Source organism: Eumetopias jubatus, unplaced genomic scaffold (genome assembly GCF_037043125.1).
Source record: "Eumetopias jubatus isolate StellerSeaLion01/CBP00866 unplaced genomic scaffold, mEumJub1_p1.0 scaffold_2, whole genome shotgun sequence".
Taxonomy (NCBI): domain Eukaryota; kingdom Metazoa; phylum Chordata; class Mammalia; order Carnivora; family Otariidae; genus Eumetopias; species Eumetopias jubatus.
The window spans coordinates 41,011,761-41,027,311 of record NW_028274808.1 but is presented as its reverse complement, the minus strand read 5'-3'; the positions used below and the strand labels follow the sequence as shown (position 1 = coordinate 41,027,311).

The 15,551-nt window shown below is 38.6% G+C and overlaps 1 protein-coding gene across 1 annotated transcript in view; it reads right to left on the bottom strand.

Moving 5' to 3' along the window:
• Nucleotides 1–15,551, bottom strand: part of PSD3 (pleckstrin and Sec7 domain containing 3) — a 492,408-nt gene that overhangs the window by 145,005 nt on the left and 331,852 nt on the right. Inside the window, exon 11 of the mRNA XM_028124024.2 lies at nt 13,499–13,692. Coding sequence (XP_027979825.1) covers nt 13,499–13,692 — 194 coding nt within the window. The remainder of the gene's footprint in view (nt 1–13,498; nt 13,693–15,551) is intronic.

The following is a 15,551-nucleotide window of genomic DNA, read 5'->3' as shown; positions in this document are numbered from 1 at the left end:
CCTGAGCCGAAGGCAGATGCTTAACCTATGGAGCCACTCAGATGCCCCAACCAATAGTTCATTTAGCTTGTTTCTCTTACCTACGGCAACGTGTCTAGTAAGAAGTTGCTACAGCCAAGGTCAAAGAGGTTTCTGCCTGTATTCTCCTGCAGGATTTTGAGGGTTTCCTGAATCACATTTAGGTCTTTCATCCATTTTGAATTTATTTTTGTGTGGTGTAAGAAAGTGGTCCAGTTTCATCCTTCTGCATGTTGTTGTCCAATTTTCCCAACACCATTTACTGAAGAGACTGTCTTTTTTCCATTGGATATTCTTTCCTGCTTTGCCAAAGATTAGTTGACCATAGGGTTGAGGGTCCATTTCTGGGTTCTCTATTCTGTGCCACTGCTCTATGTTTCTGTTTTTGTGCCAGTACCATACTGTTTTTGATGCTTACAGCTTTGTATTATAGCTTGAAGCCTGGTATTGTGATGCTACCAGCTTTGGTTTTCTTTCTTTTTCAACTTTCCTTTGGCTATTCAGGATCTTTTCTGGTTCCTTAAAAATTTTAGCATCATTTGTTCAGCTCTGAGAAAAATGTTGATGGTATTTTGATAGGGATTGCATTGAATGTATAGATTGCTCTGGGAAGCACAGAAATTTTAACAATATTTGTTCTTCCAATCCATGAGCATGGAACGTTTTTCCATCTTTTTATCTTCCTCAGTTTCTTTCAAGAGTGTTTTATAGTTTCAGAGTACAGATCCTTTACCTCCTTGGTTAGGTTTATTCCCAGGTATCTTATGGTTTTTTGTGCAATTATAAATAGGATAGATTCCTTAATTTCTTTCTTCTGGGTCATTGTTAGTTTAGAGTAATGCCACTGACTTCTGTGCATTAATTTTGTATCCTGCCAATTTGCTGAATTCCTGCATAAGTTCTAGCAATTTTTGGGTAGAGTCTTTGTGTTTTCAACATAGAGTACCACATCATCTGTGAGGAGGAAAAGTTTGATTTCTTCATCGATTCGGATGCCTTTTCTTTCTTTCTCTTGATTAATTTGGGGATATTGAACCAACCCCGCAGCCAATGAATGAATCCCACCTGGTTGTGGTGAATAATTTTTTTAATGTACTGTTGCTTTCAATTTGCTAGTATTTGTTGAGAATTTTTAAATCCATGTTCATCGGGGATATAGGTCTGTAATTCTCCTTTTTAATGGAGTCTTTGTCTGGTTTTGGAATCAAGGTGATACTGGCCTCATAGAATGAGTTTCAAAGTTTTCCTTCCATTTCTATTTTTTGGAATAGTTTCAGAAAAATCAGTATTACTCTTAAGTGTTTGGAAGAATTCTCCTTGGAAGCCACCCAGCTCTGGACTCTTGTTTGTTGGGAGATTTTTGATTACTGACTCAATTTCTTTCCTGATTATGAGTCTGTTCTAATTTTTTTATTTCTTCCTGTTTCAGTTTTGATAGCTTGTATGATTCTAGGAATTTATCCACTTCTTCCAGATTGCCCAATTTATTGGCATGTAACTGCTCATAATATTCTTTTATAATCATTTGTATTTATTCAGTGTTGGTTGTGATCTCTCCTCTTTCATGATTTTATTTATTTGGGTCCTTTCTCTTTTCTTTTTCATAAGTCTGGTTAGGGGTTTATCAATTTTGTTAATTCTTTCAAAGAACCAGCTCCTAGTTTTATTGATATGTTCTACTGTTTTTTTGATTTATATATCACTGATTTCTGTTCTAAACTTTATTATTTCCTTCTGCTGGTTTTAGGCATTATTTGCTATTTTTTGTCCAGCTCCTTTAGGTGTAAGGTTATGTTGTATATTTGAGATTTTTCTTGCTTAAGGAAGGCCTGTGTTGCTATATACTTCCCTCCTATGACCACCTTTGCTGCGTGCCAAAGGTTTGGGACTATCATGTTTTCATTTTCATTCTTCCATGTATTTTTTTATTTCTTTAATTTCTTGGTTAGCTCATTCATTCTTTAGCAGAATATTCTTTAGCCTCCACGTATTTGTGGTCTTTCCAAATTTTTCTTGTGGTTGACTTCAAGTTTCACAGCATTATGGTCTGAAAATATGCATGGTATAATCTCAATGTCTTTGTACTGGTTGAGGCCTGATTTGTGACCTAGTATGTGATCTATTCTGGAGAATGTTCCCTGTGTACTTGGAAAGAATGTGTATTCTGCTGCTTTAGTATGAAATGCTCTGACTATATCTGTTAAGTCCATCTGGTCCAGTGTGTCATTCAAAGCCCTTTTTCCTTGTTGCTTTTCTGCTTAGATGATTTGTCCATTGCTGTGAGTAGAGTATTAAAATCCCCTACTGTCATTGGATTATTATCAATGACTTTCCTTGTTATTAGTTGATTTATATATTTCTCTGCTCTGAAGTTAGGGGCATAAATATTTACAACTGTTAGATCTTCTTGTCGGATAGACCCTTTTATTATAATACAGTGTCCTTCTTCATCTCGTTTTACAGTCTTTGGTTTAAAATGTTTGTCCGATATTAAGTACAGCTATTCCAGCTTTCTTTTGATGTCCATTAAAATGATAAATGGTTCTCCATCCCCTCACTTTGAATCTGAAGATGTCTGTGGGTCTAAAGTCCATCTTGTTTAAGAAGCGTATCAATAGGTCTTGTTTTTTTTTTATCCATTCTGATACGCTGTGTCTTTTGTTGGAGCATTGAGTCCATGTACATTCAGAATAATATTGATAGATATGAATTTAGTGCCATTGTATTACTTGTCATGTTGCTGTTCCTGTAGATTGTCTCTGTTCCTCTCTAGTCTTTGTTGTTTTTGGTCTCTCTTTTCTGCTCGAAGGGTTCCCCTTAATATTTCTTGCACAGGTGGTTTAGAATTCACAAACTCCTATAGTTTTCACTTGTCTTGGAAACTCTTTATCTCTCCTTCTATTCTGAACGACAGCCTTGCTGGATAAAGTGTTCTTTTTTTAAGAGAGAGAGAGAGAGAGAGAGCATGAGCAGGAGGAGAGGGAGAAGCAGACTCCCCTGCTGAGCCCAGGACCATGAGATCATGACTTCAGCCAAAGGCAGACACTTAACCAACTGAGCCACCCCCTGGATAAAGTATTCTTGGCTAAATATTTTTCCCACTTAGCATGTTGAATATTTCCTGCCCTCTCTTCTGGCCTTGTAAGCTGCAGTGGCCAGGTCTGCTGCTAACCTTATATGCTTACCCTTGTAGGTAAAGGACTTTTTTTTTTTGTCCCTAGCTGCTTTCAGAATTCTCTCTTTATCTTTATATTTTGCAAGTTTCACCATGATATATCATGGTGTTTATGTTTTTGTTGATTTTGAGGGCAGTTCTCTGTGCCTCTTGGACTTGAATGCGTTTCTTTCCCCAGATTAGGAAAGTTCTCAGCTATAATTTGTTCAAATAAACCTTCGGTCCCTTTATCCCGCTCTTCTTCTGGGACTCCTATGATATGGATATTATTGCACATTATGGAGTTGCTGTGTTCCCTAAGCCTAACTTCGTGATCAAAGTTTTCTTCCCCTCTTTTTTTCATCTTCATTATGTTCCATAATTTTAACTTCTCCATTACCTATTGTGTCCTCTGATTCTTCCATCCTCATTGTGACTTTATCCATTCAGTTTTGCATCTCAATTATGGCATTTTTTCTTTCTGCCTGACTACTTTTTAGGTTTTTTATCTCTCTAGCAAGGGTATCTCCGGTGTCTTCTATGCTTCTTTCAAGCCCAGCCAGTATTCTCATGACTGCTGTTCTAAATTCTTGTTCAGATGTATTGCTTATATCTGTTTTGAGTAAATCCCTGGATGTGATTTCTTCTTGATCTTTCTTTTGAGGAGAATTCCTCCATCTTGTCATTTTGTCTAGGTTTCTGTCTTTTGTGTGTTATGAAAGCTTGTTATGTTCCCTGCTCCTGAGAGTAATGCTATATCAAGAAGGGGTAATACACTGTTCAGGGCCTGGCACTTCAGGAAGTGTTTCTGGTGCATGCTGTGCACTCTGCTGTTGTGTTTTGGCTGCCCTTTCCCATTGGTCAGTGCTCTGCAGAGTTCCTCCTTGCTTGCAGTGGGGAGTGTTTAGACATTTAACCAGGTATGCTTTGATTTGTTTGATACAATAAGCCTGTTTTTTTTTTAAACCTGATCCAAAAAGAGAGAAAAGGACAAAAAACCCACAAACTAAAAGCAGTAAGTCTGATTCCAAAGAAAGAAAAAAAAAAAAAGCCTGATACTAAAAAAGAGAAAAGCAAACAAACAAAAAACTATAAACTACAAATCATATTCCAAAGGAAAAAGAAAAAAGAAAGCCTGGTCCTATTTCCAACAGAACTGAAGTTGACACTTTGGAGCACTCTATGATCAGTAGACTTGGTGTATGCGGGGGGCTTATGCTACTCCTTTGTGGGAGACACCTGCTGCGCTGGCTCACAGTCCAACCTGTTGTAGTAAAGATGCACCTGCAGGGCACAGGGGGGCAGGGTTTGGTGTAAGTGGCTCAAGACTCCACCGGGGGTGCTGTGTTGTTCACTGAGGTCCAATCATGCTGTTGGGAGAGGGAAAGATGGCATCACTCGATCTCTCATCCCTAAGAGGGGAGCTCGGGCTAACACTGTTCAGAAAGCCCTAAAAGAAAATTGAACAACCTCCCTTCTGGTGTCCCAGGCTGATCCCTGCTCTCAATTTGTCTGTGCCTGAGCCATGGGCACATCCAGTGCCACAGTTCTCCTGTGTTTTATGTCTGGCACCTGGATGGAATACAAAACTCCAAATCTTAAAGGACCTGCTATGGCGCAGACCCACTCTCCTCCTCTGGAGCTGAGCCTCACCACATTGTGTCTGGTGCTGTTCTGTCCCAGGAGAGTAGTTGCATGGCAGTGCAGGTGCTTGGAGTTTATGGTAAAGCACAATGAAAAACTGTGAACAGGTTATCTGCCCTCTGTGCATACTTCTGTACCTTGGTAATGAATAGCTGCTCAATGGTGCCTGGAGGGTATTTTTTCCTTGGAGAGGCAATATACCCTCTTCCAGATGTACCCCAGCAAGGGGAATATTCTCTTCCAGTGTGACCCAGGGGATCCCTACACAATACTTTCTGCTCCCAGGTCTCCGCCCTCCTCCTCTCCAGCAGAAATGCTGCCCACCCCACTGGACTCCTGTGAATGGCACGGTCTTCTAAAACTTCAAACTGTGAACTCTCCTCCTTGTAAAAACTTGCAAAAGTCCATTCCTCTGGATTCCCCAGTCAACGGTTTTGGGGAAGTATTTTTCCTGTGTGAACTAACATGCTGCTCTCTGTCCCCCTCTCTCTCGCTCTCCTTCCTCCACGGAAAGTGCTCCCTCCTCCCCTTCACAGCACCATGGCTTTTCTCTCCACCACTTCACATCACTGCACCTTGTACATGCCATGTTCTCAGAGTCTCTCTAACTGTGCAGATTGTTCTCTTAATCCGCAGATCAATTTCCTCGGTGTTTAAAATGATTTGATATTACCCTAGCTGTGTTCAAGGGAGAGGCAGGACCTGGGTACCCCTACTACTCTGCCATCTTAACTCCTTAAGGTGTATACCTTAACTCCTTAACACCTATACCACAATTTCTTTCTCCAGTTATCAGTCAATGGATATTTGGGCTCCTTCCATAATTTGGCTGTTGTTGATAATGCTGCTAATAAATCAGGGTGCAGGTACCCCTCTGAATCAGTATTTCTGTAACCTTTGGATAAATACCTAGTAGGGCAATTGCTGCATCACAAGGGTGGTTTATTTTTAACATTTTGAGGAACATCCATAGTTTCCTACAGTGGCTGCACCAGTTTGCATTCCCATCAACAGAGTGTAAGAGGGTTCCCCTTTCTCCACATCTGTGCCAAGATCTGTTGTTTCCTGTTTTGTTCATTTTAGCCATTCTGACAGGTGTGAGGTAGTATCTCATTGTGGTTTTGATTTGTATTTCCCTGATGATGAGTGATGTTGAGCATCTTTTCATGTTTTTGTTAGTCATCTGGATGTCTTCTTTGGAAAAATGTCTATTCATGTCTTCTGCCTATTCTTAAATGGATTTTTTGTTTTTGAGGTGTTGAGTTTGACAAGTTCTTTATATGTTTTGAATACTAACCCTTTATCAAATATGGCATTTGCAAATATTTTCTCCCATTCCGCAGGCTGTCTTTTAGTTTTGTTGACTGTTTCTTTTGCTGTGCATTAGCTTTTTAAATTGAAGAAGTCACAGTAGTTTATTTTTGCTTTTGTTTCCCTTCCCTCCAGTGATATGAGTAGTAAGAAGTTGCTCTGGCTGAGGTCAAAGAGGTTGCTGCTTGTGTTCTCTAGGATTCTGATGGTTTCCCATCTCATATTTAGGTCTTTCATCCATTTTTAATTTATTCTTGGGTATGGTATAAGAAACTGGTCCAGCTTCATTCTTTTGCATGTTGCCATCCAGTTTTCCCAACACCATTTGTTGAAGAGATGTCTTTTTCTCACTGGATATTCATTCCTGCTGTATTGAAGAGTAGTTGTCCATATAGTTGTGGGTTCATTTCTGGGTTTTCTATTCTGTTTCATTGATTGATGTGTCTGTTTTTGTGCCAGTACCATACTGTTTTGATCACTACAGTGCTGTAACATAGATTGAAGTCCAGAATTGTGATGGCTCCAGCTTTGCTTTTCTTTTTCAGGATTGCTTTGGCTATTCAGGGTCTTTTGTGGTTCCATACAGATTTTAGGATTTGTTTGAGCTCTGTGAAAAATGCTGGTGGTATTTTGATAGGGATTGCACTGAATGTTGTAGAGAGTGCTTTGGGTAGTATAGACATTTTAACAATGTTTGTTCTTCTAATCCATGAGCATGGAATGCTTTTCCATTTCTTTGTATCCTCTTGAACTTTTTATAAATGTTCTATAGCTTCCACGGTACAGATCTTTTACCTCTCTGGTTAGGTTTATTCCTAGGTATCTTACAGGTTTTGGTGCAATTATAAATGGGATTGATTCCTTGATTTTTGCTTCTTCATTATTGGCAGAGACAAATGCAATAGATTTCTGTACATTGATTTTTTTATCCTGAGACTTTGCTGAATTCATGTATGAGTTTTAGCAATTTTTTGGTGGAGTCTGTTGGGTTTTCTACATAAGAGTATCATGTTGTCTGTGAAGTGTGAAAGTTTAGATTCCTCCTTGCCATTTTGGATGCCTTTTATTTCTTTCTGTTGTCTGCTGATGCTTAAGACTTCCAGTACTATATTAAATAATAGTGGTGAAAGTAGACATCCCTGTGTTGTTCCTGACCATAGAGGAAAAGCTCCTAGGTCTTCCCCATTGAAGAGAATATTAGTTGTGGGTTTTTCCATATATGGCCTTTATTATATGTTGAGGTATGTTCCCTCTAACCCTACTTTGCTGAGGGTTTTTTTTTTTCATCATGAATGGATGTTATATAGTTTTTTCAAATGCTTTTTCTGAATCTATTGAAAGGATCATATGGTTCTTGTCCTTTCTTTGTGGTGTATTATTTTGATTTATTTACTAATATTGAACCGCACTTACAGGCCAGGCATAAATCCCACTTGATAGTGATGAATGATTTTTTTAATGTACTGTTTGATTTGGTTTGCTACTATTTTATTCAGAACTTGTACATCCATAAGCATCAGGGATATTGATGGGTTTTCTATTCTGTTTCATTGATTGATGTGTCTGTTTTTGTGCCAGTACCATACTGTTGGTAAGGTACTACCTTACACCTGTACCTCTAGTTCTCTCTTTTAGTGGAGTCTTTATTTTTGAATTCAGGGTAATTCTGGCCCCACAGAATGAATGTGGAAGTTTTCCTACCTCTTCTGTTTTTTGAAATAGTTTGAGAAGAATAGGTAATCACTGTCATTTAAATGTTTGATAGAATTGACCCATGAAGTCACCTAGCCCTGGACTAATTCAATTTCTTTGCTAGTTATTGGTCTCTTCAAGTTTTCTATTTCTTCCTGTTTCAGTTTTGGTGGTTCACATGTTTCTAGGAATACATTCATTTCTTTCAGGTTGTCCAATATGTGGGCATATAGTTTTTCATATATTTTTCTAAGATTTTATTTATTTATTTGCAGAGAGAGACACAGTGAGAGAGGGAACACAAGCAGGGGGAGCAGGAGAGGGAGAAGCAGGCTTCCCATTGAGCAGGGAGCCCAATGTGGGGCTCAATCCCAAGACCCTGGAATCATGACCTGAGCTGAAGGCAGACGCTTAACGACTGAGCCACCCAGGCACCCAATAATATTTCTTATAATTTTATTTCTGTGGTGTTGGTGGTTATTTTTTGTCTCCTGTTTTGATTTTATTTGGTTCCTTTCTCTTTTCTTTTTGATAAGTCTGGCTTCTATTTCTTCTTTGATATCCTGGCTAACCCATTCATTGTTTAGTAGCATGTTGTTTAACCACCATGTGTCTGTGCCAAATATATATATATATATATATAAATATATATATATATATATATATTTGTGTTTGACTTTAAGTTTCATAGCACTCTGGTCAGAAAAGATGCATGGCGTGATTTCAATCTTTTTGTACTTTTTGTGGCCTGATTTGTGACCTAGTATATGATCTATTCTGGACAATGTTCCATGCGTAGTCAAAAAGAACCTGCATTAAAGTGCATTCTGCTGCTTTAGGATGAAATATTCTGAATATATCTCTGAAGTTCATCTGGTCCAGTGTGTCATTCAAGTTATTGTTTCCTTGTCGATTTTCTGCTTAGATGATCTGTCCGTTGATCTAAGTGGGGTAATAAAGTCCCCTACTCTTATTCTATTATTATTAATGAGTTGCTTCATATTTGTTATTGTTTTATGTATTGGGGTGCCTCCATGTTGTGTGTATAAATACTTCCAATTATTAGATCTTACTTTTAGATTGTCCCCTTTATTATGATATAATGCCCTTCATCTCACAGTGTTTGGTTTAAAGCCTAGTTTGTCGGAGAGAAGTATTACTAATCTGGCTTTATTCTGATGTCCAGTTACATGATAAATATATCTCCATTCCATCAATTTCAATGCACAGGTGTCTTTAGGTCTAAAATTAATTTCTTGTAGGCAGCATATAAATGGGTCTTCTCTTTTTAATACATTCTGACACTGTGTATCTGATTGGAGTGTTTAGTTCATTTACATTTAGAGTAATTATTTTTTTAAAGATTTTATTTATTTATTTGACAAGAGACATAGCGGGGGGGTGGAACACAAGCAGGGGGAGTGGGAGAGGGAGAAGCAGGCTTCCCGAGGAGCAGGGAGCCTGATGTGGGGCTTGATCCCAGGACCCTGGGATCATGACCTGAGCCGAAGGCAGACGCATAACAACTGAGCCATCCAGGCACCCCACATTTAGAGCAATTATTGATAGATATGTATTTAGTGCCATTTTATTACTTGTTTTGTTATTTTGGGAGATTTTCTCTATTACGTTCTTGTCTTTGTCACTTTGGTCTTTCTTTTCCACTCAGAGTCCTCTTTAATATTTCTCGTAGGGCTGGTTTAATGGCCATGAACTCCTTTAGCTTTTCTTTGGGAAACTCTTTATCTTTCCTTCTATTCCTTGCTAGATAGAGTATTCTTGGCTGGAGATTTTTCCCACTCAGTACTATGAATATAACATGCCACTCCCTCTTAGTTTGCCAAATTTGTGTTGAGAGATGGGTCTTCCTTGTAAGTTAGGGACTTCTTTTTGTCTTGCTACTTTTCTCTTTATCAGTACATTTTACAAAATTTAATTACGATGTCATGTTCTTGGCCAGCTTTTGTTGATTTTTTAAAAGATTTATTTATTTGAGAGAGTGTTGGGGAGGGGCAGAGGAAGAGGGAGAGAGAATCTCAAGCAGACTCCCCGCTGAGCACGGAGCACAACACAGGGCTCAATCTCATGACCCTGAGATCATGACCCGAGATGTAAGAGTCAGATGCTTAACTGAGTGAGCCACCCAGGCATCCCAGCTTTTGTTAATTTTGATGGGATTTCTTGGTGCTTCCCAGATCTGGATACCTGTTTCCTTTCCCAGATTAGGGAAATTTTCACATATTATTTTCTGAAATAAATTCCCTGTCCTCTTTTCTCTGTCCTCCTCTAGTATACCTAGAATATGAATGTTATTACATTTGATGGAGTCACTGAATTCCCTAAGTATATTCTCATATTGCAAAATTCTTTCTCTCTTTTGTTCAGCTTATGTTTCATTATTTTATCTTGTATGTCGCTTTTTTGGCCCTCTGCTTCTTCCATCCTTGTGTTTGTTGCATCATTGTTTGGTCATTGCATTTATTGTTTCGAATCTCAGTTATTGAATTTTTCATTTCTGACTGTTTTTTTACTCTTTTATCTCTGTGGTAAGGGTCTCCCTGGTCTTCTGTTCTTTTCTCAAGCTAGCTAGTATACTTATAATTGTTGTTTTGGATTCCCCATCAGTCATATTACTTGTATCTGTTCTGCTTAGATCTCTGGCATTTTGCTTAAGTCTCTCTTCTCCTCTGTGTTAGAAAAGCCTGTATGTTTCCCGCTCCTAATAGTCATGGCTTTATGGAGAAGAGATCATATAGGTCCAGGGCCCGGTACTTCAGATACTGTCTCTGGTGTGTGCTGCATGCCCTCTGCTACTGTGTTTTGGCTGCTGTATCCTTCAGGCCAGTTTCTGCAGTGGCTTCTCCTTGCCTGCAGTGGGAAGTGTTTGGTCTTTGGCTAGAATGTGGCATGTTTTAACTAGGTTCACTTTGGTCTGTGTGTTAAATGAGAACTGATACTTCCACTTGAACTGAAGCCATGCAGAACTCTTTGGTCAGCAGCTGTGGTGTGGGCAAGGGCTTCTGCTGGTCTTCTGAGGAAAGGGCCTGCGGCACTGGGATTGAGGCAAGCTTCACTGAGAAGGGCAGTATTACCAGATTGCAGGGATGTGAAGCTTTGTATAAGGAGGTTAGACATCCAGTGTGGGCACTGTGCTGCTTACTGCAGGTGGCTCTGTGTTTATGCTGCGGGGTAGCAGAGGAAATGGACCTAGCCAGTTCCTCTGTTCCTGGAGAGGAGTATCTGTGCATGCTGTCTCTCAGGGAAGCAAGCCAAGAAGAATGAATAATCTCCCCACTGTTTGTTTCAGGTGTTTTTCAGATTGCTGTTTCTACAGTCTGCCCCTGGTTGTTTGTCTGACTTCTCTCCAGGAACACTGTAGTGCCTTCTGAGCTGTATCCCAGCCAAACCTGCTGACTTTTAACACTCTAGGCTTTAGGGACATGATGTGCGCAGGGGCCTGTGCTGGTCTTTGGGGGGAGCGCCTCACCTAGGCAGAAATTCTTAAGTTGCTAAAAAGATAAAAGTCCCATGACACTTAAAACTGCCCTAATGAATCTGAAGTTCTCAAAGCAGTTAACTAAGGCTTTAAAGGAGTTATATTGGCAGGAAAATCTAGCGTGATAGAGAAGGTCTATGATGGCTCAACTACTAAGGAACTCCCAGGTTTTGTACCTATACTCGTATACAGTGGTCAGCTAAGGGAGTAGAGCTTCCAGCCAGGGAATTCTCTCCAATAATCCTTAGAAGTGTCCCAGGAAAACAAGAAAGAAAGAAAATTTCACTGGTAAGATGAATCTGGGGACTCTTTGAAATAAGTTAATCAATTATGTCAATCCATTGCTAAGGAAATGAATCAATGAAAAGATGTTCAAGTAGGTTAACCTTGCAGAATGTAGTAAAATACACCGAACCAATGATTGCTGTTTTGCTTCCTTTTTTGCCTTTCCTGAATTGGTATTTTCAACTGCAGTTATTCTGCTCTTTGCTTCTGGAACTTTATATAAAGTTGTCAAATATTTCTGTATTTTTCATTTAGCCTATAGAGTGAATTTACATCCTTACCTAGGGAAAATGGACACCGACCAGCAAATTTAAACCTTGGAGATGGGAGCCACTCTTAGGCATGACATGTGGGACAGAGATAAGTATATCTGTGGTTATAAATGAAAAATGGTACTATGTTTACCAAAGGCTTTGCTTGAACTGGCTGGAGAAAGGGTGTGTGTGTATGCTGCCAACAAAGAAATGAATATCTAGTGCTTTGTCCACCAAAAAGAATCCCTTTCTATGAGAACTGTATCCTATTCATTCTTGAGGGAACTTTCCCTCTTTGCATTTCGACCAAGTGAGTGCTGACAATTACAGTATTCCATCTCTCATACAAATCAGGGTTGTGCCCAGAATACAGTAAATTCAATCAGGAAAGAAGGAGAATACTTTTTGTTGACAAAATTGAACACTTGCTCTAAAGTGCTGCTAATAATCACATAACCAGCCATGTAAAAGAAACCTGTTTCAAAGAGTAAAGATGACATGCAATATAATGCAGAGACAGAAATGGACAAAGGGTCCTGGAAACATTCTTCATTTTAAGTGTGTCCTTGACCTTTTTTTTTCTAAGCCAGTTAGACTTGCTGTCACTTGCCACTACAAGAGTCCTGAAACAATTCTCTTTGAGAAAATTTAGTAGTCTAATAGGCTAGTATATAGACTGTACAGGATATATGGTAGAGGTACTCCTAAGGAACTTGGAAAAACTGAGAAACATACTCAGCATCATTAGTCAGTGTCAAAGCCACTCTATTACAATATTTCTCTTGACTGTAACCCAAAAGAAGGTGCTAACAAAGTACCCAGCCACGGACAGAAGTAGTGGTACTATCCATCCAAGCAGTGCATATTTGTGTCTCTAGGTAGGTAGGAATACCCTAATGGTTTAACCCACTAATTCTGAGCATACATACTAGCTTACCTTAGCCCGTTCAACTATATCAAATTGCTATTTCACTTTCTGCATAGGTTATTCTAAGCATAGAAATGTACTTCATTTCTTTCAAATCTCAAATACTATTACCCCTGTCAGTAGATAACGATGTCTCATACCTCACAGAACCGTCAGATGGGACTCCTTTAATTTTCCAGTACTAATTATACCATGCTTGCCTACGAAACACCTATCCATCTCCCATAAAGGCCAATCCCTCCAAATGTGTGCAGAATGCCATTCCTTGCCTTCCTTGTCTGTGGGATCTTACATTATTGATTATGCTGTGTTATAAATTCACTCTTCCCCTCAACCACCAGAGATGTAAACTCCATGAAGACAGGGACCTTGCCCATCCCATTTGCTGCTACATTTTTGATGTCTAGTATACAGTTAAGTACCCAGAATTATTTGTTGAAGGCAAGAGTAAATAAATGAATAAAAGATTGGAAATGAATAATCTGTAAGACGTCTTCCATTTCTGAAGTTCTATAATTCTACTTGGAGAAGAGCAGGTGCCACAATGGATTTCTGACTTAGGGTTAGAGGCTTCATCAAACTTCAGTTAATACTTCTCTAGATGAACCTAATATAATTTTTCTTCATCCTTGACTTTACTTCAAATAAATTCACTTTACATTTTGGGCCTCAAGATGAAATAAACCAAACAGACAATGACAACAAATTGTGCTTACTCTTCTTTCCATCCATATCTGCATGGATCTTCCGAGCCAAGAATCCACTTTTGTACACAGCAGCATTTGGGTCATGAGGAATGTCTAAGAATGGGTTGGTAGTGCTCCCAATACGACTGAGGGTCTTTGGATGTGTCCCATTAGCCTTCTCATCAGTACCTTCGGATGGAGATTTTTTTTTCTCTTCATCATCTCTAAAGGGAGAAAACACAGATTGAGCACCTAACATAATACTCAATGAACAAAGTTATTTCGTGTAATAAACTACCATGTTTTCCAGTAGTCTATCAGTCTTGATAACAAAAACTGTAATAACAGGCATCATTTACTATGTGTCTATGTGCCAGGTATTAATGATCATAACAATTTTCTAAGACTGACATTAGTATCCCATATTAGAGATAAGGAAACAAACTCAAGGGAGTTTAAATAAATGCCCAAGGACACAGATCTAGTAATCAAAGAAAGATAGTAAGGATATGAACAATCTCTAAAGCCTTTGCTCTTTCTACCCACTACAGAGCCTTCATGTCTGTCCTCTTTCAAAAGAGTGGGGATTCTTTGGTAGAGATCATGATTTTGATTTTGATTTTTGATTTCTACATGGTTTAGCACATTGCCAAGTATACAGAATACAACAAATAATTATAGATTCAGTCCAATGAATAATATTGAATGATAGCTGCCAAATAACAGTTAATTCTCTTATACTGAAACCCCCGGTAAAGCTATTAATGAGGTAGGATGGTGGTGTTATCCACAGTGCTTTGGCATCTTATAGCGACTACTTTGCCAACTGCCATAAAAGTGTGGGGCACCCTCACAGCCACTGAGAAAACCTTTAATTGGCCAATCTTTTTTAAAATCTCTGTTCCGGGGTGCCTGGGTGGCTCAGTTGGTTAAGTGTCTGCCTTGGCCTCAGGTCATGATCTCAAGGTCCTGAGATTGAGCCCCACATCTGGCTCCTTGCTCAGCAGGAAGCCTGTTTCTCCCTCTCCCTCTGCTCCTCCCCCCCCGTTCTGCTCTCCCCTTGACCCCAAATAAATAAAAAATCTTAAAAAAAAAATCTCTGATCCTTCAAGGAGGGCAAATTTAACTCTGAGATTCTAATGTACATTAAGTATGAAGGAGGCAGAAAATGGATGGTTACATTCAATTAATAAAGAGGAATGAAGAGAAGAAGAAAATTAATAAACTCTGATATACTGCTAAAAAACAGCACCAAATTAAGAGCATTTGTCTTAGTTCACCTGTTCAATTTCCTCAATCACCTCTGGTTTAAATGCTTATTAGATTAATTAGTGAATATTTTTATTAAAAATTCAAAATAATCACAACCAAAATATATTTATTATTTTTCTCCCAAAATATATTTAAAAGAAACCAGAAAATTAATAATAATCAAAGTGTTTATTTGGTGATCAAATTAAAATAGTCTTTTTTTTCTCCACTGCTATTTGATTATCGTGAGATATATAAAAACAACACTGGGCCCTTAGACATCTATACTTAATTTTTAATTTTGAGATTTTAGATTTGTAAAGATAGTACATACATTCCCATCTGCCCATTACCCAGTTCCCCCTAATGTTAACAACTTATATAACCATAGTAAAAATTTCAAAATGAAGAAAGCAATAATCCAATACTATGAATTAAACTTAAGGCTTTATTCAGACTTTACCAATTTTTTCACTATTTTTTTTTTTCTGTTCCAGGATCCTATCCATGATCCCACAGTGCATGTAGTTGTTATGATTTCTTAGTTTTCTCCAGTCACCAACAGAACCTCACTCCTTCCTCGTCTTTCATGACCTTGACATTTAGAAGAGTATTAGAACTGGCCAGTTATGTTACAGAATATCCCCAATTTAGGTTTGTTTGATTAGATTGAGGTTGTACATTTTTGGGAAGGATATCATACTGATGGACCCTCTCAGGGCATCAGATGAGGGTATATATGTTTTATGACCAGTGATATTAACCTTGATTACTTGGTTAAGGTGCTGTCTGACAAGTTTCTATTCTGTAATGTTACAATTTTCTTTTGTAA